Genomic DNA, 22260 nt, shown 5'->3' with positions numbered 1-22260 from the left:
CCAGCATGGCACCGTGCGTGACTGGGAACCGTGGGTGGGCAGGGCTGGGCTGGGGTCTGCGGTGGGGTCTCCCGGCCCTGCTTTGGCCACGAGTGGGGCAGATGTGGGATGGGGGGACACAGCTGTGGTCCTGCTGCTCCAACCTGTGTGGCTGCGGGCGAGTGGCACCACCCTGGCATCACTGCCCCAAACCACCACAGCTCTGTCCACAGCATCACCCCCGCCCCCATGATATCCCCCTGCACAGCCCCACAGCATAGCCCCCCCCCCAGCCCTCCGCCGGCTCCGGGCACAGTCACCACTGGGCACAGCCCCTCTATAAACCTTTATTTCCCATGGTGGCTCGGTGCAGCCGGTGCCCTGGGCAGGGCACTGCGGGGGGCAGTGGCCCCGGCAGGCAGCGCAAGCAGGGATGGCACCAGCTCCAGGAAGGGGCAGCCTGGGCGCACCGTGCCCCCCCCTAAATATAGCACCTCGCAGGGCTGGCTGCCTCTGGCAGCACCCCTGGCCCCACACCGCAGCAGGGCCACCTGCAAAGCCCTGCACCTGAGCTGGGGGCCCATGCGGGCAGGGTCGGCCGGACCACCCCGTGCCCCGGCCCCAGGCAGCACGGTGGGCAGCAGCAAGCATCCCCGCTGTACCCGGTCCCAGCCAGCGCCTCCTGGCAGCTCTCCTGGCACCGGGAGCTCTCAGCATGCCCAGGACCCTGCAGAGGAAAGAGGTCTGTCAGCGGGGACCCCAGCAGTGGCGACCTCAGCAGTGGGGACCTCAGCAGACATACTGCCTGAACGCCACCGGGCCCCAGCCCCAGTGGTCACTGACCTTCCCCAGGCCAGGGCTGCCAGGCTGGGCCATGCCCTTACCCACTGAGGCCAGCTAGCCCGTCGTCTGCACTTCCTCCTCCTCCTTCTCTTCCTCCTCTTCCTCGGCCCAGCCACCCAGCGGCATCTCCCGGTGCTGAGCCTGTGAGGCCCTGGCAGCTGAGCCTGGGGCACAGGGTGGGTAAGAACCAGTCCTGCAGCTCCTGCCTACGGTTCAGGCCCTCAGGACCCCCCAGCTGCCCCACCTCCAGGCTCAGCCCTGTGGGGGCTGGGGGCAGCATGCGTCCCCCGCTCCCCCAGGAGCCCCAGCGTGGTGCTCACCTGTGGTCATGGGGGGAGGCTTGGGTGCTCCTGTGGCCCCCCACACCCCCACGGCCTGGGGTCCAGGGCCTTGCTGCTGCTGCTGGTGGAGCTGGAAGAGTGGAAGAGGCAGTCAGAGCCCCCCGCCATGGCAAGCTGCCTCCCCACAGTGTCCCCTTGGGACACCGCCCCATCCCCAATGGGGTGGCAGAAGGGAGGACATGGCTGCAGTGATGCCAGCCATGGCAGTTCACCCCCAACACTGTCTGGCAGCACCCATGGGGTCCCCAGCCAAACCCAGGGTGACAGGGGGTGACAGAGCAGAGGACTAGGGACAAGGGCCTGGGAACCAGGGCCAGGGCCAGGCAAGACCCATGGGGGTGGCAGGCAGGAGGCAAGGACAGAGCACCCGGCTGGGTACAGCCCCCCCCAGCAATGCTCCTGCAGGCAGGGATATGGGTAGGGCCATGGTGGGGGACCCACACCCCGGGGCTGCCACGGGCAGGGGAGCCAGGGGACGTACCTCGTGCAGGTAGATGGCATGGAGGCTCATCTCGGCCGAGGCCACCTCGGAGAGCAGTGCCGAGTGGCTCAGGCTGTGCAGCCGTGACTTGCTCAGGAGCAGGCTGTGGGCAGAGCCAGTGAGAACCGCGCCGGCACTTGGGGCCCCGCCACGACACCCCTTCCCCATGCCCCCTCCCCCAGCCCGCTCCGCACGCAGACCCCGCCCCCCCCTCCCCCCCCCCCTCCCTCCCCCCTCCCCCCCATCGGCAGGACCTCTCCTCCGGGAGCAGGCGGTCGCTGTGGCAGCCGGGGCTGTCGGCGGGGGGACCCCGTGCCCGCCCAGGCAGGGGCGATGCCAGGGAGGCCAGGACGCTGGCGGCGGCGCTGGCCGTGCTGCAGGGCTGGGCAAAGTGCCGGTCCCGGGCCACCAGCCCGCTGGCCGAGAGGATGGGCCGGGCCAGGACGCTGGCTAGCAGGCCCTCTGGCTGCGGAGACATGCGTCAGGGCGACCCCGGCTGGAAACCTCCGGACCCCCCCAGCCCCCAGTGCCCGCCCCACTCACCGCAGCTGCCGAGTCGTCGGAGAGGAGGGATGCTCCCAACGGCCCCTCGGCCAGGATGCACTGGGCAGGCGGCGCAGTGGCCGCGTCCTGCTGCACCTTCTCCTTCAGCTGGCTGAGGAAGAGCTCGCTCTGTGGCGGTGGCTGCCAGCGCGGGTTGGTGATAGCGAAGTGCATCAGCGACAGCTCCGTCTTCCCATTCTCTGCTTGCTGGTACACGGAGGCCTCCGTCTGCCCGGCTGACAGCCACTGTGGGGCAGGGGTGAGCAGAGCTGCTGCACCTGGGACCCCCTCACCCCGGGACTCCCCCACCCTGGGACCCCCCCCGACCTGGGGATTGCCGTGGTTGCGGACATCAAGCTGGGCAAAGGAGCAGATGTCGCCCACTCCCACCACCTCCACCGTGAAGTTGCGGAAGAAGTCGACGATGTCGAGGGCACGAGTGGGCAGGGCAAAGATGAGGATGAGGGGGGTGAGGATGGGGCTCAGCAGCTCCTCCAGGATGAAAACCTGCAGGTGACAGGGGCATCAGGGGGTGTCTGGGGGAGGGGGGGGGGGGTTGGTCCCACCACCTACCCCTGCCCATGCTCACCGCCTTGTACTGGAAGAGCTGTGCCATCTCGCTACGTGTCTCCGACCGGCTGGCATTGCCCTGCCAGTGGTCAGGCATGTAGTGGACGTGGGCCAGGACACGCTGCAGCAGTTGTTCTGGGCACCAGACCATGTGCTCATCGGGGATGAAGGACCTGCAGGTGGGGGGCAGGCATCCCACCTCCCACTCAGCCACCGCACTGCCCACTGTGCCCGCCAGCGGCCCGGCACCGCACAGCCCGGCACCGCACAGCCTGGTGCACCTACCTGGCCAGAGTGACCACCAGCCCCAGCAGCGTGATGGCGGTGAGGATGTGCTGCACCGTCAGCACATCTTCATCATAGACGGTCAGGACAATGAGCACGGCCAGGATGGAGCCAGCGAAGAAGCCGATGTTCTTGGCCAGCACAGTGAGCAGCGGGCTGGTGAAGGAGTTCATGTACTTGGTGGCCGGCTTGTAGCCGCGGCTCAGCCGTGCCTGCAGCTCGTGGTTGAGCTCATTGAAGTGGCGCAGGTAGTGGCGGCCATAGAGGGACCAGCGGCGGGCACCCAGGCTGCCCGGCTCCCGCTTGATCACCTCGGCGTAGCTGAAGAAGGCGTAGAGAAGCTGCCAGACCAGCACGCAGGGGCAGAGCAGCAGGTTGGCCAGCCCCAGCAGCACCATGGCACGTGCCAAGCGCCGGGCCAGCTCCCGCCGGGCGCCTGCCCGCTTGCACTGCGGCCGCAGGCTCCACTTGTTCTGGAAGAGCGAGCCGGGGCCCCAGAAAAGGAGCAGCTCCAGGTTGTACTTGAGGCCCTGGGTGAGGAAGACGACGGAGCCCAGCAGCGGCAGGCGGAAGTGGACGGGCAGAAGCGACTTGTTGATCATGGCCACCGTGTAGTTCTTGAAGCGCAGGATGCGGTGGTAGATGTCCAGCTCCGTCAGCTCCTTCTTGTGCACGCACATCTGCTGCTGCCGCTGCAGCAAGATCAGCCGTTCCTGCACCTCCTGCCAGCTGTAGTTGCACAGCCCCTCCTGTGCCAAACAACACACCCATTGGCTCTGGGTGGGCACAGCTGGCCCTGCAAACCCCCTCCCCATGGCCCCATGAGCCCGCTCCCTGCAGCCCCACTCACCGAGGGGATGTTGAGGGCTTTGATATAGAAGGTTCGGATCTCCCAGTAGCTCAGCAGGCTGCAGAGCACCTTCACCAGCCGGTACAGCCAGAAGACAGCTGCCATCACCAGCAGGAAGATGATCCAGCCACTGGCCTGGATCCTGGCAGGGGACGTGAGTCAGGCACGGCCACGGCGGTGCTGGGACCCTTGCACGGCCATGGCGGCAGCTCCCAGCCCTGCTCCTCACCTCTGGGCACACTGCGGGGCTGGCAGGACAGCATCGGGCAGCGTCACCTTGCTGCGGTCAGGGGCCACCCCCCCGGCGTGGCTGTGGTTGAGTGGCCGGTTGGCAAAGAGGATGTCATAATCCACGCAACACAGCAGGAAGGTGGTGAAGGTGACAACGAACAGGAACTGCCTGGGGGTGGCAGAGGCTCAGTGCAGCCCCTTGCCCCATGGCCGCACAGCATGGCATCGCATGGCACGGCACGGCATGGCACGCAGGGGCGGGTGTCCCGCAGGCACTTACACCAGCTCAAAGATGTCCGAAAGCATCATGCAGGTGAAGCCATTCTTCTGGTGGAAGTGGTAGATGTTGGGGCCACGTTAAGGAGTGTGTGCCTGCAGTGCCAGACCCCCCTGCCCCCCCCTCGGCACCAGGTCTCCCCGCCCCCCCGCCACAGTGCCAGCCACGGGCAGGGCTGGGCAGCAGCCAGGCAGGGGCCCTGCAAGGATATCTTGGTGAAGAAATTATCCAGGTTCTTGATGTGGTGCCAAGAGTCTGGCAGAGGAGAGAAAAACAGCAGCAACTAAGCCAGGGCCACAGCACAGCCCACCCTGGCCCGCCACACCCCCCACCCTCAGCACATCCCAGCCTGGCACCCACAGTCCCCCCACCTGTGACCAGCTGGAGGGCTGTGGGGTAGCAGTGCCCCCACCCCCCATGCAGCAGGGATGGGCCTGTGCCCTCTTCCGGCAGGCTGCCCTCCAGTCAAGCCCCCCAGCCCAGAGCCACGACCCCTAGGCTGCTGCTGTGACCCCCCAGGGCAGCACCGCCCCCCCAGCAGCCTGGACGCCTCCACCCGCGGCAGGGTCTGGACCCCCCAGTACCTTGCAGCCCCTCGGTGACATGCACCAGCAGCTCTTCCTCGCCTGGGGGTGAGTCTTCCTCAAAGTCCTCCAAGCGCTGGTACTCCCCTTGCGCCTCCATCGCCCACCGTCCCGCCTGCTGGGGATACCCATCGGCACCCACCGATTGCCAGGTTGCAGGGTGCAGCCCCTCCGCAACCCCATGGGCCGTGGTGCACAGGGCTGCTGGGCTGAGCCTGCCCTGCTGCCGGGAGCCGGAAATGCCGGCGAGGTCACGCCGCGCCGCCCGCATGCCCTGAATTCGAGTGGCCTGAGCTGGCCTCCCACACCGCGGCCACAGTCACGGCCATGGCCCCGAGGCAGGGCACACCACCCAGCCTGGCCACCGGCTGGATCCCTGCCAGCACTCAGCCATGCCCCGCCACAGCAGAGCTCCCTGGGGAGACCCCTGCCTGGCCTGGCAGGGACCCCCAATTCACGCCCTCCATGCCCACCCCTCAGGCCATGCCGTGCTGCCCCCCTGCAATCTGAGTAGAGTGGACCCCCACCCCACAGACCCCCACCCCACGGACATGCATCCCCATGGACCCCCACCCCACTGACACACACACCCCAGACCCCCATCCCCATGGACCCCCATCCCCAAGGACACCTCCCCTCACAGACCCCCACCCCTGAGCTCAGGGCCAGATCTTGAGCCCCAGTGGACTCTTAATGCCCCGGGGACCCCTGACCTCAGAGTAGGACCGGACCCCAAGCCCTTTTGGGCAGGAGGGACCCCAAACCCTTGGGACAGGAACCCAAGCCCCTTGGGGAAGCACAGGACTGTGGCTCCTTTGGGGCAGTGTGGGACCCCCACCCGCACTGGGGAACGGCAGCACCCCCTACCCCTAGGGAAGGACAGGACCCCTGGGCAGGATGGGACCCTTAGCCCCTTGGGGAAGCACAGTACCCCAATCCTCTGCGGCAGGATGGGACACCCAGACCCCCAGGGAAGCACAGGACCCCGGGACCCTTGGGGCAGGATGGGACCCCCCTCCCCTTGTGGCAGGATGGGACCCTCACTCCATGGGGAGGGACAGGACCCCCAGCCCCTGGGGAAGGACAGAACCCCCCTGTGCAGCCCTCACTGCCCTCCCCTTACCGCCTGGTCGGTGCTCCCGCAGCCCCGCACGTCACCCGTGTCCCCTCTGGTGGCCCGTGCCAGTGCTCGGCCAGGCCAGAGGCCGCAGGTGATGCTGTCTGGCCCCACCCTGCTGCGGCGCTGCCAGGGCCTGACTCACGGTACCGGGCCGGTGCGACGGGGCCGCGGGCACGAGGGGCCCCGGGGCGGTGATTCAGCAGGAGGAACACGGCTGCAGGGGCCTGGGTGCTGCTGGACGCACCGTCCCCGCACTGACCCCCGCCTTGCGCAACTCCCCGTTGGGGACAGGGCCACCGTGTCCCCCAGGATCGGGTGTCCCAGCCGGTGATGCCGGCACAGTCCTTCCCCCACGTGCCCCGCACCGGGCGGCCAAAAATACCCGCAGGGCTGGGGCACCCGAAAATAGCCCGGGCGGCGTAAACAGCTGGGGGGGCCGGGGCCTGGCAAGGGGACCCCTGTGCCAGAGCAGGGCAGCAGGGGACCCCTCCTTGGCACACTGCTCCTCGGAGACACAGGCCCTGGCAAGGACCCCTGCGAGGACACATGTACCCCAGTGTCCCCACAGTGGCATGTGTGTCACATAGGGACCGCCACGACCCTGCAGGGACACAGGCACCTCAGTGGGGACACAGGTACATGCATGGGGACGCAGGCAGTGTCACAGCCCCGTGGTGACACACACCCTGTGGTGACACGTACCCCAATAGCACCGTGGTGACACACACCCCGCAGGGACACAGCCACCCCTCAGGGACAGACACTGGCATGCCAATGGCCCTGTGGAGTCACCTGGATGCCAGGGGCCCACATGCACCCTGTGGGGACACGGGCACCCCAATGACCCCATGGAGACATATCTGCTGGTGCGGCAGCCTGTGCCCCCATGTCGCCTGGTGGTCCCCCCCGCAGTGGCCAGGCCAGGGGACTCCAGGAAGGTGCGGGGTGACCCCACACAGGGGGCTCTGGGGCATTGCAGCTGTCTGAAGCCACCCACTCCCGTGTCCCCGGCCCCCCCGGTCTCCCCCGGCCCCGGCGCCCGCTGGTCCCTCCCGGCTCACCTGGCAGCTCAGTGCTGGTGCGGTCCCCGCGGGACCGGTATCCCCGGTGCCGGGCGCTCATCTGTCCCCGCACCGGCCCCGGGACCGGGACGGCGTCCTGCCGCTGGGCATGGCCGCTGCGGCACCGACACCAACACCGGGGGGTCGGGCGGGGGTCTCGGGGGTGTCCCCCGCCCTAGGGAGCGGGGTCCGAGCAGGAGTAAGGCGGGACCGCTGCAGGGTCCCGGATCAGGGCTCTGGGTCCCGGTGCAGGGCCCGGTGAGCAGCGCGGGCCCCGGCGGGCCCGGTGTGCCGAAGGAGGCGCCGGGGAGGGACGGGGGTGCGGGCCCTGGCGGGTTGTCGGGGTGCGGGGCCCGGGGGGTGCCGAGGGGCTCGTGCGGGGCCGGGGCGGGTCGGGGCCGGCGCAGGGCCCGGGCCGCGGTGCTGGAGCTCCGCCCGTCGCAGCCGGTGCTGCCCGCCCCTGCCCGCCCCGGTGCCGCCCCCGCCCGCCCCTGCCCGACCCGGTGCCGCCCCCGCCCACCCCGTCGGTGCCCGCCATGCTGCTGCTGCTGCGGGCACTCGGCGCTCGGGCCGGGCTCCGCTGTGTCCACGCTGCGCTGCGGCCGCCCCTCGCCCCGGCCCGGAGGTACCGGGGAGCCTCGGGGTCGGGGGGGGGGGGGCTGGCCGGGCTCGGCGTCGCTGGGGGGGCGGGGCTGGACTCGGGGTCACTGGGGTCAGGGGGTGCGGTGGGGTTGGGGCTCCGGGGGGCTGCAGGGGTTCGTGTGTGTCTCGGGGCAGCAGGGCTGGGGGCGTGCAGGGGGCGGTGGGCTCCCAAGCGCTGGGCTGGGGGCAGAGCGGGGGGGGGGGTCCGGGTGCTGGTGCTCAGCCGGGGGGGGAGTATGCGAGTGGGGGTGGCGGGAGCACTGGGAGGGGGCCAGGGTGTCCCCTGCCCCGGGGCAGCCCAGGTCAGCATGGGGAGGCTGGCCATGCCTGGGGGGAGCGGCCCTTGTCCAGGTCCCCTATGTCCCCGGGGCTGGCCCCAGGTTCAGGTGGCCCATGCTCACCCCTCTCCTCAGTTTCAGGTATGGGGGGGTACGCCTCGGGCTTGCTGGCCCCCCTCACCTCTCCCCCAGCCCCACGCCACCAGCCCTGCGCTGCCTGCTCCTGGCTGGCCCAGCCACGGGCTGCATGGTGCTTGGCTTGCTGGGCACAGCTGCGCGCTGCAAGGAGGCCACCGTCCCCACCGTCCCAGCTGTCCTCGAGCCTGCCCAGCCACAGCCGGAGCCCACCTTCAACTGGCCGCTGTTCTGGACCTTCCTGCGCCCCCAGCTCCTGGCCCTCTCGGCAGCCATGGTGGTAAGGTGGGGCGGGTGGGTGGCCACGGGCCCCTCGTCCCCGTGCCATGGTGTGATGCCCACCATCCCCGATGCCCACTGTTCCCATACTGCAGCATGACGCCCACTGTCCCTGTGCCATGGCACGGATACCCACTGTCCCCATGCCACGGCACTGACACCTGCCATCCCTGTGCTGTGGCACTGACACCCGCCGTTCCCGCAGCTGGCGCTGGGCGCAGCCCTGCTCAACGTCCACATCCCGGTGCTGCTGGGGCAGCTGGTCAACGTGGTGGCCCACTGCACCCGCAGCCACATCACCACCTACCTGCAGGAGGTCCGGTGCCCAGCTCTGCGTCTGCTCGCTGTATACTGCCTGCAGGTGGGTGCCAGCACCCTGAGCCAGGTGGGGGGTGCCGGGGGGCTGCCCCTGTGCCCCTCCCAAGCCTGTTTCCTCCGCAGGGGCTGCTGACCTTTGGGTACATTGCGCTGCTGGCACGGGTTGGGGAGCAGGTGGCGGGCAGCATGCGCAAGGCGCTCTTCATCTCCTTGCTCCGGTAAAATGCCCCACAGGGCAGTGAGGGGACGGGATGCATGAGGGGACCCCCAGCCCACTGCCCCAGCCTGCTGCCACTCCCCCCGGCAGGCAGGATGTGGCATTCTTTGACGCCAACCGGACAGGACAGCTGGTGAACCGGCTGACGACCGACATCCAGGAGTTCAAGTCCTCTTTCAAGCTGGCCATCTCCCAGGTGAGACACGCAGCTAGCAGCACCAGACCCCCCCCCAGCCCCTAGCACCCACCCCTGCCGACCCTCCCCCCACCTAGGGCCTGCGCAGTGGCACCCAGACGGCAGGCTGCTTTGTCTCGCTCTACCTGCTCTCTCCGAAGCTGACCGGCCTCCTGCTCGTGGCGCTGCCCACGCTGGTGGGTGCCGGGGCCCTCATTGGCACCATCCTCCGCAGCCTCTCCCGCCGGGCACAGGAGCAGGTAACCCCACACTTTCCCCCTGCACTCCAGCCCTACAACCCCCATCAAGGGACCCCGCCATCCCCCCAGGGCCCAAGCAGGGGGTGTCCCACTCTTGGCCCCCTGCTCCATCCCTCTCCCCGCAGGTGGCCAAGGCCACCGGGATAGCAGATGAGGTGCTGGGAAATGTCCGGACCGTGCGCGCCTTTGCTATGGAGGACCAGCAGGCAGGGTAAGGGGTCAGTGGGGATTGGGGGCGACCGGGAGCTGGGTGGGCATCAGTCCCCATTCCCTGCCCACAGGCTGTACTGCACCGAGGTGGACCGTGCCAGCTGGCTGAATGAGCGGCTGGGGCTGGGCATTGCTGCCTTCCAGGGGCTCTCCAACCTGGCGCTCAACGGTGAGTAGGTGCCATGGGGTGGAACCAAGCAGTGCCATGGGGCAGCACCCCCTCTGGGTCCCAACTCTATCCCGCCCCCCATAGGCATTGTCCTGGGTACCATCTTCGTGGGCGGCTCACTGATGGCTGGGGATGAGCTCTCACCTGGGGACCTCATGTCCTTCCTGGTGGCCTCACAGACGGTGCAAAGGTCAGGGCAGGGCCTGGCACAATGCCTCTCCCGGCACCTCGGTGTGCTGCGGCCCGCTGTGAGCACAACCCTGAGTCTCCCCTTGTGCACCACAGGTCCATGGCAAACATCTCCATCCTCCTTGGGCAGGTAGGTGGGGCAGGGGGTCCCACTCCCCCCCCGGGAGCTGGGGGGCAGGTGACCGGGGGTCCTGGGGGGTGCTTCCACTGCTGTCCCTGCAGGTGGTGCGAGGTCTGAGTGCTGGCGCCCGCGTCTTTGAGTTGCTGACGCTGGAGCCCAGTGTGGCGCTGCGGGGAGGAGGCTCCATCCCCAGCCACTCCCTGCTGGGCCGCATCTGCTTCCACCACGTCTCCTTCAGGTGAGCCCCTGCATCCCGGCCACCCAAGCCTCCCCACAGGCTGGGGGATGCTGGCACGGTGCTCTTGCAGCCCCCCTCTCCTCTACCTGCAGCTACCCCACCCGCCCTGGCTACTCAGTCCTGCGGGACTTCAGCCTCACCTTGCCCCCCTGCAAGACGGTGGCCATCGTGGGACCATCCGGAGGAGGTACCAGCCTGGCCGCAGACTCCCCCTGGCTCTCCCTGCACCCCCAGGGCAGGGGATACCCTGACCTGTGTGTTGCAGCCAGGGTTGGGGGCTAGAGCCAGCCCAGCCACCCCAGGGACGCCAGCTCAGCCCCTCTCCAGTCCCTGGCTGCATCCTCCTGCACCCCAGTCCTCTGCAGTGCTGCCCAGTCAGCCCAGTGGGTGTCAGGGACTGGGAACTGGCCTCTGTGCCTCTCACCCACCCACCAGCTCTCCATGATGCCGGGGCATGTGGCCGGAGCCGGTGTTGTGGGGCTGAGGGCTCCCTTCTGCAGGGAAGTCGACGGTGGCAGCACTGCTGGAGCGGTTCTATGAGCCCACGCAAGGCACCATCACTCTAGACGGCCATGACATCTCCTCCCTGGACCCTTCCTGGCTGCGAGGGCAGGTCATCGGCTTCATCAGCCAGGTTTGGGGCTGCTGTGGGATGCTTCCCCCACACCCTGGATGGGACACCCGGGGAGGGGAGGGAGGTGGCCTGGTCCAGGGCTCGGTGCTGAGGAGCTGGCTGCTGCTGCAGGAGCCAGTGCTCTTCGGAATGACCATCATGGAGAACATCCGCTTCGGGAAGCCGGGTGCCTCTGACACAGAGGTGTACGCTGCAGCCCAGCTTGCCAACGCGGACGGCTTCATCCGCAGCTTCCCCGATGGCTACAACACCATTGTGGGTATGTGCTGGGCTGCAGGGCATGGCAGGGGGCTGAGCCTGGCGGCAGTGCGGGGCAGGATGGAGCTCAGCTGCCCCATGGGACAGGCAGACGAGCATGAGACCCTGGCCAAGGTGGCCCAAGTTCCCCTGAGGACACTGGCTGCTAGTCACCGCTGGTGCGAGGCTGTGCTGGGAGGGACAGCAGCTGCGCCAGGCTCCCCGCAGGAGTGGGGCTTCTGGGGGGCTCTCTGGCTGTGGTGCCTGGGGGTGCTGCAGGAACATGGCTGTGCCCCTTGGCTCCTGTCCTCGGGGCCTGGGTCCCTGCCCATCCAGGGGTCCCCCCAGGGTGGGGCGGCACCAGAACCCCGCAGTTGTCCCCATCAGGCGAGCGCGGCACGGCACTGTCAGGAGGTCAGAAGCAGCGCATCGCCATCGCCCGTGCCCTGCTGAAGGACCCCGCTATCCTGATCCTGGACGAGGCGACGAGCGCACTGGACGCCCAGTCAGAGAAGGTGGTGCAGGAGGCGCTGGACCGCGCAGCCTCGGGCCGCACGGTGCTGCTCATCGCACACCGCCTCAGCACCATCCGGGGGGCCGACCTTATCGTGGTGCTGGCGCAGGGGCGGGTGGCCGAGGTGAGCGGGGGGCGCTGGGGGGCGTGGGGTGGTGGTGCGCAGCCGCATGGGTGACGCTGTCTCCACCGTCCCCCCAGGCAGGGACCCACGAGGAGTTGGTGCGCCGCGGGGGGCTGTACGCCGAGCTCATCCGTCGGCAGACCAAGGACCAGTCCTGAGCGTGGAGCGGACGCGGGGGGGCACCCGCTGCTCCCCAATAAACCAGGGATGAAAAGCGGCCGTGGGGGCTCTGCTGTGTGCTGCGGGGCTGGGGGGACCCGAGCCGGGGCCGACCGGGCTGCCGAGGGGGGCGCCGGCACCGCCCTCCCCGCGCCCGCTGCGAGGGGCCCTCCGAGCCGCTCGGGGGCGCCCGTCGCAGCGGCGGGAGCGGGGCCTGTGCTCGGCCTCCCGCCCTGCCAGGGGGCGGTGCCGTGGGGTGACGCTTATTTAGGGGCGGGGCGGAGTGTTGGCCCCGCCCCTCCGCGGGGCAGGGCAGGTGCCTGCCGGCGGTCCGGGGCGGGGGAACCCTTGTATACACCGCCCCCCCTCCCCCGCCGGAGTAAGGAGGGACCCCTGCGTTGTTCCTCTGGGTGTCGGGACCCCTGCGTTGTTCCTCTGGGTGTCGGGACCCCCGTGTGCCCCCCGGGGCAGGACAGCCGCCTGCTGACACGCCCCCCCGCTGGGGCTCCCACCCCTCAGTACCCCAGCGCCCCCCGCCCCGCCGCTGCCCCGGGAGGGGCTCCGGGCCACCCCTGCTCTGCGGCCGCCGGTGCGGGGGCCCGGCGCGGCCCAGGGGGATGCTGCAGTGTCCGAGTTCCCCCCCGTAATGGGCTGAGCGGGGGCTCCGTGCCCGGAGGGAGGGGGGTCGAGCAGGGAGGGAGAGAGGAGGGGGTTGCGGCGAGGGCAGCCCCCAACCCTGCCCAGCTCCCGGCTCCGCGCCCCCCGCCCGTCCTCGCCGGGGGGCGGTGACGGGTGGAGCCGCCCGGGAGGGGCGGGGGCGGGGGGCGGCCGCAGACCGGCAGCGGCTGCGCCGCGGCAGCGGGAGCGGAGCCGGGGCTGGTCCTGGTCCTGGTCCTGGTCCTGCCCTGCCTGCCCGCAGCAGTCTGAGCACGACGCGGCGATGGGCCGGGGGCGGCCGGGGGGCTGAGGGCGGTGGGGAGCGCGGGGGCCCGGCAGCAGCATCATGAGGGCGGGCGCAGAGGGTGGCAGGGAGGGCTCGGGGCTCTCCAGCCTGCGGGCCTTCGCTCACAGCTCCTCGCTGCACGGCATCAGCCACGTCTTCGCCTACGGGGCCGTGTCGCTGCGCCGCGTGCTGTGGGGTGCCTTCTTCCTGGGCTCGCTGGGGTTGCTGCTGCTGGTCTGCGCCGAGCGTGTTGCCTACTTCCTCACCTACCCACATGTCACCAAGCTGGACGAGGTGGCTGCCCACAACCTCACCTTCCCAGCCATCACCATCTGCAACCTCAATGAGTTCCGCTTCTCCAAGATCACCCGCAACGACATGTACCACGTGGGCGAGCTGCTGGCGCTGCTCAACGACCGCTACGAGATCAGCAACCCGCAGCTGGCCGAGCCCCACGTCCTGGCTGCCCTGCGCGACAAGGCCAACTTCAAGAACTTCAAGGCGAAGCCCTTCAGCATGGCCGAGTTCTACAACCGCACTGGCCATGACCTGGCCGACATGCTGCTGCAGTGCTCCTTCCGCGGTGCTAACTGCACTGCCCGCAACTTCACCGTGGTGAGTGCCGGCCGCGGGGCGCGATGCCCAGCTGGAGGAGGGGGCTCCACCGGTGACTGGGTGGCCACGTGCCCCTGAGGACCACGAACGGATGCCAGTGTCCTGCCAGGGTCAGGCACCGGCATGCTGAGGCTGCTGCAGCACCAGTGGGTGAGCCCCACAGCCATCCCACTGGCGTGTCCCACCACCTGCAGCCCACCTTCCCAGGCACTGCAGTGGGCCAGCTGAGGTGCCCTCACCCCACCCTCACTGCAGGGGTGCCTGGTGGCTGTGAACGGCACCCAGCCTGGAGCCGTGCTGTGCCGGGACCCTGCACCCGGCTGGGCAGCTCTGCCTGTGTGCAGCCCCTTGCCACGGGATGCTTAGGGGTACAGCCCCTGCTCCCCCCACGCCAGCCCCAGGTCCCACCCAGGCACCAGCACCAGCCGCTTCCCTGGCTGAGTTTGCAAACAGGCTCCCACTCCCGCAACTCCTCCGTGCAGCTGGCCCTGGCGCGGCCAGGGGTCTCCTATGCCAGAGTCATCCCCCCTGCAGCCATCGTGCTGCCCTCAGCACTCCCCCACCACTCCTGGGGCTGTGCCCACTCTGCTGCTGAGCCAGGGAGTCGCTCTCACCACAGCAGCCGTGCCCCAGCAGCGGGGCCAAGCTGCATCCCCCGGGCTGCAGGCTTGCCCCTGGGTGACATGCAGGGTGCAGGCAGCTGCTGGAGCGTGGCAGAGGGGAGCAGGGCTTCCACGTCCCTGTGCAGGTGGGGGCTGCTGTGGGCAGCAGGGCGGCCGTGGGAGGGAGTGCCTTCCCTGCCCTGTGCAACCATGGGTGGGAATGGGGACCCCCAGCAAACCTCGACTGCAGGCAGCCTGTGCCAGGTCCTGTGAGACCCGCCTGTGGCAGTGCCTGCCCAGGAGGGACAGGCAGGAACGGTGGTACGGGCAGGAGAGGGGCATGGACAGGAGACATGTCCTTTGTGCTGCGGCAGTGCCGGGGAGGCAGCGTGCTGTGGGAGCTGGGCAGCCTGTGCCCGCTGCTTGGCCACGCTATCACAACAGCATTACTGTCAGCTTAAGACTACTAATGTGCAAAATTAATTTTCCTTGGGAGCTCAATTGAAAAGCATCCCCTTCGGCAACTCTGCGACCCCTGCGCCCTTTGCTGGAGCAGCTCTGTCGGTGCCCCTCTGGCAGGGCCAGGTGGCAGCCGCCTGGGTTGAGGGCTGGGACATGTGGCGGGAGGGCTGAGGGTCCCCAGGGCAGGACGTGGGGTGGCACAGCTGCCATGGCAGCTGGAGGGCCAGCACCTCTCTGGAGAGTATGGCTGAGCCACAGGGGCACCAGCTTGCTGCCAGCGTGGGGAACCGGTGCCTGCCCCAGGGGTGCGCAGGCACCCATCTCCGTTCCTGTGCTGATGGTGTCGGGGGCGGGTGCTGTGCTGCTCCCACTGCCCTGAGGGTCACCGATGCCTCCGGGAGCATCGGGCTCTGCCCGCATGTGTTGCACAACCGGCACCGCTGCCACCTTGTTTCTGATGGGCAGCGAGAAACTTCTGCCTGAGCAGCTGTGGCCACCCCCGGCACATGCAGCCACACCGTGGGGCTGCCCAGCCCAGCTCAGCCCTGTCTCTGCCTGCACCCACTGCAACTTTCGCGGCTGAAAATCCAGAGCTAATGCCTGGCCTTAGTCACGGATTATGACCCTCTGCCCTGGGCCTCAGTGCTAAGCTGGCAGCTCACGGCACCGCGTCCCCTCCGGTGGCAGTGGGCTCTGGGGCTCCCATCCCATGCCTGGGCTGGAGAGATCGGCTGTGTGCGGCACCTCATCCCAGCCCCATCCTTGGGGTCCCCAAGGACCCTGGGCACATGGCGAGTGTCCAAAGCAAGGGCTGTCCAGGCTGGGTCTGTGCCCCACAGCTGCCTCCCCCTGGGGCTGGCAGGGATGGGGCAAGCTGGGCTATGGGAACTGGGGGTGCTTGGGGCCAGCATGGCCCCAGAGTGCAGGGCTGGGGGGCTGATCGTGGGTCACCCTGAGTATGGGGACCAAGAGGGCTGGCAGTAACAGGGCTGTATCCCCATTCCTGTGTGTCCCCCCCCCCCAGCAGCTATGTCCCAGCACATCCCTGTGCCGGGCAGCCGTTGCCATGGCAGTCGCCCCCCTCCTCCTCCTTGGGCAGCATGTTGCCATGGTGACGGCTCCCCTCTTTAGGAACAGCCCATTACCATAGCAACGCCCCCCTCCGTGTCATGTGTTCCCCCCCCTCCCCCCCCCCCCCCCCGTGGGGCAGGATGGGGGGACAACCATACCCGGGGGACAGACACACACATGCCATAGCTGGGGGGCCATGGCTGCAGCCCCTCCCCCAGGGCAGCCCCTCCATGGGGTGGAGGCTGTGGCCTCTGCGTGAGAGGGGTTCTGAGGGAGCAGCTCACAGTTGTTTAGCTCAGGATCATGCTGCGGGCTCTGGGCAGGGTCTCTGCCCCGGGTGCTGGTCCCTGGAGGCTCCGGGTGCTGGGGTCCCTGGCTGTGGGTGCTGGTCCATGGGTGCTGGGTGCTCTGGGGTTGATGGCACAAGGCTGGCTCTCAGGTCCTTGTGGGAGTGACAACCTCTGCCACCATGGCTAAGCCAAGCCCTGGTCCCTGTCTCTGTCCTGGCTTGTGCCCTCACCACTCACATGTCCCCACATATCCCCACATACCCCTGGAGCTGTGCTGAAGCCCAGTCCTGCTGCAGAGCCAGGCAGGATGGACCACCATGGCCACTGAGCCACTAGGGCCAGATGAAGGGGCACAGGGGATGGCCAGCCCAGCCACCTTTCACCTGCTCCTGTGCCCTGCATGGGCTGGGACACATCTTTGTGCCTGGTGCACCGGCATCGCGCCACGTGCTCCAGGCTGGTGCCTTCCTGGCTTGCTGGGCACCTTCCTGCTGCAGGCTGGGCAGTGGGTGCAGCACTAGGTTGCGTACCCCCGCGTCGCTGTGCTGGGAGGTGGAAAGCCGTGGCCTCATCTTCCCCACCGTCACCCTCTGCAACTACAACTGCTCCCAGCTCACCCCCAGTGACCTGTTCTGGCTGGGGCAGCTGCTGGCAGTGGGGAGGGAGGATTTCCCCCCTGTCTGCGGGCACTGGGGCAGACCCCCCAACCTCGCCGGCTTCTTCCCCAGCAAGAGCCACGACCTGGGCGCCTTCCACCAGCGCGCCTGGCGCCCCATCCATGAGATGCTGCTGCGCTGCTGCTTACGTGCCCAGGACTGCGGCCCCCAGAACTTCACTGCCGTGAGTGCCAGCACCACTGCCACAGCTACAGTCACTGCCACGGCCACGGCTGGCTCCGTCCCGGGCAGGACCCACAGCAGCCTCAGCTGGCTCTGCCCTGGGCAGGGCTTGGGCAGGACCCCCAGGGCTGAGCAGGTTTTGGAGCAGTGGGGTGATGGGGTGTGTGGGCTGTGGGGCAGCCGTGCCCCCACCCTGTGTTCCCTAGCCCCAGGCACTCGGTGAAGCTCCCACTGCGCTGCCCTGGGGCAGCTCCTCTTGCCCACCCTGCACCCACGGGGCCATGGAGAGATGTGGGGCTGTGGGGAAGTGTGGTGGGGATGGGGAGCCACAGGAGGATGGGGGGGCTGTCGGGCTGCAGTGCAGGTGTAGGGGGCCAGGGCGGGGTGATGGCCAGAGTGTGTGGCTCAGCCCCGCTCCCCACAAGAGAGCCGTCCCCGGGGCATGGGGAAGGGGTGGGAAGTGGCTGTGGGGCAGTGGGGACAAAGTGTGACAGCAGGGGCAGGTGGTCTGTGCTCACTGTGGAGGCTGGTGGGATCTTTCTCCATGCTAGTGGGCTGTGGGAAGAAGTGGGTCAGCCCTGGGCTGGGGGGGTCTGTGGGCACCTTCCCAGGGGTTGGGGTCCCACATCCTGCCTAGCTGGGGAGGAACTGTCCCTCTGCCATGGCAAGTGCTGGGAGGCAGGTTACAGGCCGGGAGTCCCACAGCACCATTGGGACCTGGCAGAGCCAAGGACACTGTGCTGAGGCAGAGGTAGCAGCAGCCACTCCACGACCCCATCCACAGCCCCCACACCAGCCCCTTCCCTGGTCATGGGCTGATGGAGCACTGGGATCCAGCACTGGGGCTGTGCCGGGTCCCCGGGTGCTGCCCCCCAAGCTCTGTTCGGTGGGTGCAGGGCAGGTGCACGCCCAGCACCCCAGATACTGTTGTCTCATGGGTGGCCCCCGTGGTGGGTGCTGAGGGTCCTGCCCTGTCCCCACAGATCTTCACCCGCCTCGGCAAGTGCTACACCTTCAACTCGGGGGGGCCAGGCCGGGAGGTGCTGACCACGCTGCAGGGTGGTGCGGGGAACGGCCTGGAGCTGATGCTCAACGTCCAGCAAGAGGAATACCTGCCCGTCTGGGGGGACACGGGTGAGGGCCCCCCCCCAGCTCTGCCCACAGCCTGGCTGAAGCCCCGCACCCCCAACGCCTTCCCTGCCTTGCAGACGAGACCTCCTACGAGGCAGGGGTGAAGGTGCAGATCCATAGCCAGGAGGAGCCCCCCTTCATTGACCAGCTGGGCTTTGGTGTGGCACCTGGCTTCCAGACCTTCGTGTCCTGCCAGCAGCAGCGGGTATCCGGCCGCTCTGCCCAAGCGGTGCGTGGAGGGGGCTAGGGGGGCACAGCCCCCTCCCCAGGGCTCGGGCAGTCCCGGCACAGGGGCAGCCATCCCCATGGGTCCATGCTGTGCCAAGCCATGCCACATGGCAGGTACCGTGCCACCGGCATGGCAGCTTTGCTGGCAATACCGCAGCACGGTGTGGGGCAGCCCCATGCTGAGGAAGCTCGGTCCTGCAGCACGCATCAGCCCCCGGCAGCGACCCCCCAGCCTCCTGCAGAACAGACCGTTGGCAGGGGCGGCATCCAGCTCGCGCAGCCAGACACCTAAATTTAGGTGTCTGGAGTGGGTGTCTCCATGTGTGCCGGCGCTCATGGTGTGGGCTGTGGCAGCAGGAGTGCAGCCCTTGGCGCCCATGGGTGTCTTGCTGGTTCCTGCTGCTGCATTGCCAAGCACGCACCTTGCACTGGCCCCAGCACCACTCCATCGGCCACCACAAGGAGCATGGGGGTCCATGCTGACCCCCAGAACGTCTGGCCCCTGTGTACTCCCAGCTGGTGCCATGTGCCAGGTCTCGCCCAGCACCTTCCCACCCACTGCCACGCTGGGTGCAGGTGACACCGGTGCCCCACAAGGAGAGGCAGGGGTGGGAGCAGGGTCTCTGGGGTGGCATGACCCCCCCAACACCACTGCATGGGGCCAAGCTCTGCCTGAGGGACACAGCACCATGGTGGGCTGGGAGGTGGGCGTTGTGGGCCAGGGATGCGTGTTTTCCTTAGCCCACGGCCGGCAGCTGGTGTACCTGCCCCCACCCTGGGGGGACTGCAAGGCCACCCCCATCGAGTCCGACTTCTTCACCAACTACAGCATCACTGCCTGCCGCCTGGACTGCGAGACCCGCTACCTGGCTGAGAACTGCAACTGCCGCATGGTGCACATGCCGGGTGAGCCGGGGCCGGGGCTGGGGCTGGGGGGTGGCTGCCGCAGGGCCGGGGCGGTGGGGAGACCCTCCTGCCCCTGCGACTGCCGCCTCCCCCCGCAGGCAACGCCAACGTCTGCACCCCGGAGCAGTACAAGGAGTGCGCTGACCCCGCGCTGGGTACGTACTGGCAGCACCCTGCCCACCTCTGGCATCCCCGGACACCTCCAGCTTCCCCCCAGGACCCCTCGGCCACCCCCGCACCTTCTGCCAGGCTCTATCATTGCAAACGTGGCATCATTGTCCCCATGCCCTCGCCACAGGGGGTCCCTGCCTGCTCAGACCCCGGGCACACCAGCCATGCTCATGGCACGCTTGTCCCATGCCACCGGCACCCACCACCGCCTGGGTGGCTCCAGTCAGGAGCATCCCGACCCCACATGGGCAGGAGTCCCAGTGTCCCCATCCCACCCATGCTTCCCCCCTCCAGACTTCCTGGTGAAGAAGGACAGCGAGTACTGTGCCTGCCGCACGCCCTGCGCCATGGTGCGCTACGGCAAAGAGCTTTCCATGGTGAAGATCCCTAGCAAGGCCTCAGCACGGTACCTGGCCAAGAAGTTCAACAAAACGGAGCAGTACATCGCGTGAGTGCCTGCGGCTTCGAGAGCACATGGTGTGGCACGGCATCCCCCAGCATGCAGGAACTGGCACGGCATGACAGTGTGACATGGCATGGCACAGCCACACATCCCTACCATATGTGAACTGACACGGCACAGCACGGCACGACCTCCCCTGTGCAAATCTGCCCCAGCACAGGGAAAAACGTGGCACCACACAGCATGGCATGGCACAGTATGGCACAGCACAGCACGGCATCCCCCAGCATGTGTGAACTGGCACGGCACAGCACACCGGTGTGAGACAGCACAACACAGCTGTGTGGCATGCCCCAGCATACATGAACTGGTATAGCACGGTGGTGTGACGGCGTGACATGGCACAGCACGGCCACACGACATCCTCAAGCATACATGAACTGGCACAGCATGGCACAGCACCACCTCCCCTCTGCAAATCTGCCCCAGCACAGGGAAAAACACCCAGCACCACACAACCAGTGTGGCACAGCATGGTGTGGCACAGCGTGGCGTGGCACAGCACAGCATGGCACAGTACATCCTTGTGCCATGCCAGCTCAGGGCAGACCCAGACCTCTCCACCCCATCCTGGTGGCACAGCACAGCCCCCCCCGTGGCTGGGGATGCCTCCTGATAGCTCCTCTGTCCGTCCCGGACCCTTCTGTACCTCCCCAGGGACAATGTGCTGGTCCTGGACATCTTCTTTGAGGCCCTGAACTACGAGATGATCGAGCAGAAGAAGGCGTATGAGGTGGCGGGGCTGCTGGGTAAGTGCCCAGGGGGGTCCATGAGGGTCTGGGGGGGGGAAAAAGCCCCCCCTCTAACACCAACCCTCGGCCAGGCGACATTGGAGGGCAGATGGGGCTCTTCATTGGTGCCAGCCTCCTCACCATACTGGAGATCTTTGACTACCTGTACGAGGTGAGCATCCCCCCAGCCCCCTGCACTGCCCCCCAGCCAGAGGATGCTCAGGGCTGTGGCCAGGGGCCCTGAACCATCTCCCCCAGGTGTTCCGGTACAAACTCCTCAGCTTCTACAAGGAGAAAAAGAGGGCTCCCCGGAGCGACAGCAGCACCCTGGTAACACCCCTCCCCGACAGCCCCCTGCAGCCCCTCATGGCTCAACCTGCCTGGTGCTGCACCCCTTCAGCACCCCCCAACCCCTCCGGGCTGCGACCGGGCCACCCTCTCCCCCCAACCCTGGCACAGGCGGCAAGGGGGAGGGGGGGGGGGAGGGGCGGTCCTCACACCTCATCCCACCCATTGCTGCTCGGCCTCATCCCACTGGGACCCCCGCACTCATTCGCTCCTCTCTGTCCGTCCGTCCGCCCGCCCATCCTGCACCCACGCCGCCGGCCAGGAGCATCCAGCGGTCCCGGGCAGCCCTGCTGTCCCGCTCCCTCCGGGGCCCAGGTAGAGATCCCCCTGCTACACCCGGGGGGGGCAGCACCCAGACCCCCACCCCGGCAATGCCAGCACAGGGGGGCCGCGGGGCTGCCTCCCTCCAGGGGGGTGATCGGGATCCCTGGCCAGGGTTGAGGGGCAAGAAAGATGCAACCACGGTCCCCCTGGGCAGGGACCCCCTTACCCCGTTCCCCTGCAGATGGGCCCTAGGGGTCCACACACCCACTCCCTCCATCCCAGGCTTTTCTTGGCATCATCACCGGGGGCCACCCCCCCACCGGCTCTGCTCACATCCTCATGCATCACTCCCCAGCACCATGCCCCCTGGGTCCCTCCTGCCTAGTGACCCCCATTCCCCTGCAGCTGGGGACCACCCCAACCTCCCCTCTCCTGTCCTGGGGGAGGTTGACCACTCAGGGATGGGACAAGGTGGGGGGACAGCCTTGCTCCATAGCAGCTGTGTGCTGGCCTCCCTGAAACTAGGGGGGTTCCCAGGGCAGCCCCAAGGGCATTTGGGGTCGGGGCAAGGGGCAGAGCCCCCCAGCATGGCCCAGTGCAGTGGGATGGGGGTGGTGGCTGCAGCGCAGCCCCCTGGAGCCTCCAACAGCTCCCCCCCATCCCCAGAGCCCCCGTCCACCCCTGCGCTGCCACACGGACAGTCTCAGCTTCGCCCCGAACGTGCTACCTCGTCACCCGGCTCTAGGCGCCTTCGAGGAGTTTGCCTGCTGAGAGTCCAGCCCTGTGTCCCCCTGTTGGGCTGGGGGGGGGGGTCCAGTGGGGCCCCCACCAGACTGCCCTGCCGGGACCTGGGGAGCCCATGCGGCTGTGGAGCTGGCACCAGGCCCCAAGGTGCCCCGTTCTGGGCCTCCCACCACCACTGCCTGGGGGTGGTGGCAGTGGTGGTGGGTCCCTCCCGGCCCTCCTCCAGTGTACCTGCATGCGCTGCTTGCGCCCACCCCCCTCCCCACTGCACTGTACATTGCGATGCCTGCTCGCTGTGGCCCCCGCCCCATTAAAGACCTGTCCCAGGCCCTGGCTCCTGTGCTGCTGGCAGGGGGGACAGGGGCTGTGCAGAGCAGGGCAGGCTCTG

General features: G+C 68.4%; 3 protein-coding genes across 8 annotated transcripts; 2 read left to right on the top strand and 1 right to left on the bottom strand.

The window, feature by feature from the left end:
- Window positions 1–306: 306 nt before the first annotated feature.
- Window positions 307–7601, bottom strand: ATG9B (autophagy related 9B). Of its 5 annotated transcripts, none has more exons than XM_037384276.1 (15): window positions 7166–7601; window positions 4985–5102; window positions 4612–4655; window positions 4404–4468; window positions 4122–4292; window positions 3893–4034; window positions 3043–3791; window positions 2777–2930; window positions 2515–2694; window positions 2188–2433; window positions 1899–2110; window positions 1645–1747; window positions 1143–1233; window positions 864–986; window positions 307–706 (listed from the first exon to the last, which is right to left on the bottom strand). In XM_037384276.1, the coding sequence occupies exons 2-14, from the start codon at window positions 5082–5084 to the stop codon at window positions 877–879; spliced, it is 2367 nt and encodes a 788-aa protein (XP_037240173.1). In that variant the 5' UTR covers window positions 5085–5102; window positions 7166–7601; the 3' UTR covers window positions 307–706; window positions 864–876. The 5 variants fall into 5 exon arrangements, 4 of the variants coding, with proteins under 4 accessions (XP_037240173.1, XP_037240174.1, XP_037240172.1 ...); XM_037384277.1 differs by having other exon boundaries at window positions 4985–5099; XR_005103754.1 differs by lacking the exon at window positions 7166–7601 and having other exon boundaries at window positions 823–986; window positions 4985–5440.
- Window positions 7602–7678: 77 nt separating this feature from the next.
- Window positions 7679–12124, top strand: ABCB8 (ATP binding cassette subfamily B member 8). Its single transcript, XM_037384295.1, has 16 exons — window positions 7679–7790; window positions 8221–8500; window positions 8705–8860; window positions 8941–9035; window positions 9125–9230; window positions 9308–9469; window positions 9595–9680; window positions 9751–9848; window positions 9933–10038; window positions 10134–10167; window positions 10260–10396; window positions 10489–10583; window positions 10897–11030; window positions 11142–11289; window positions 11655–11905; window positions 11983–12124. The coding sequence occupies exons 1-16, from the start codon at window positions 7702–7704 to the stop codon at window positions 12061–12063; spliced, it is 2058 nt and encodes a 685-aa protein (XP_037240192.1). The 5' UTR covers window positions 7679–7701; the 3' UTR covers window positions 12064–12124.
- A 403-nt stretch (window positions 12125–12527) lies between these two features.
- ASIC3 (acid sensing ion channel subunit 3) lies at window positions 12528–22193 on the top strand. Of its 2 annotated transcripts, XM_037384315.1 has the most exons (11): window positions 12529–13622; window positions 17870–18020; window positions 18095–18222; window positions 19001–19151; window positions 19250–19306; window positions 19617–19770; window positions 20443–20534; window positions 20609–20688; window positions 20775–20846; window positions 21127–21179; window positions 21795–22193. In XM_037384315.1, the coding sequence occupies exons 1-11, from the start codon at window positions 13068–13070 to the stop codon at window positions 21871–21873; spliced, it is 1572 nt and encodes a 523-aa protein (XP_037240212.1). In that variant the 5' UTR covers window positions 12529–13067; the 3' UTR covers window positions 21874–22193. The 2 variants fall into 2 exon arrangements, with proteins under 2 accessions (XP_037240213.1, XP_037240212.1); XM_037384316.1 differs by lacking the exon at window positions 21127–21179 and having other exon boundaries at window positions 12528–13622.
- The last annotated feature ends 67 nt before the right edge of the window (window positions 22194–22260 follow it).

This window comes from Falco rusticolus, chromosome 4 (assembly GCF_015220075.1).
Source record: "Falco rusticolus isolate bFalRus1 chromosome 4, bFalRus1.pri, whole genome shotgun sequence".
In the NCBI taxonomy this organism is placed as follows: domain Eukaryota; kingdom Metazoa; phylum Chordata; class Aves; order Falconiformes; family Falconidae; genus Falco; species Falco rusticolus.
This window is presented reverse-complemented; position numbering and strand designations above follow the sequence as displayed.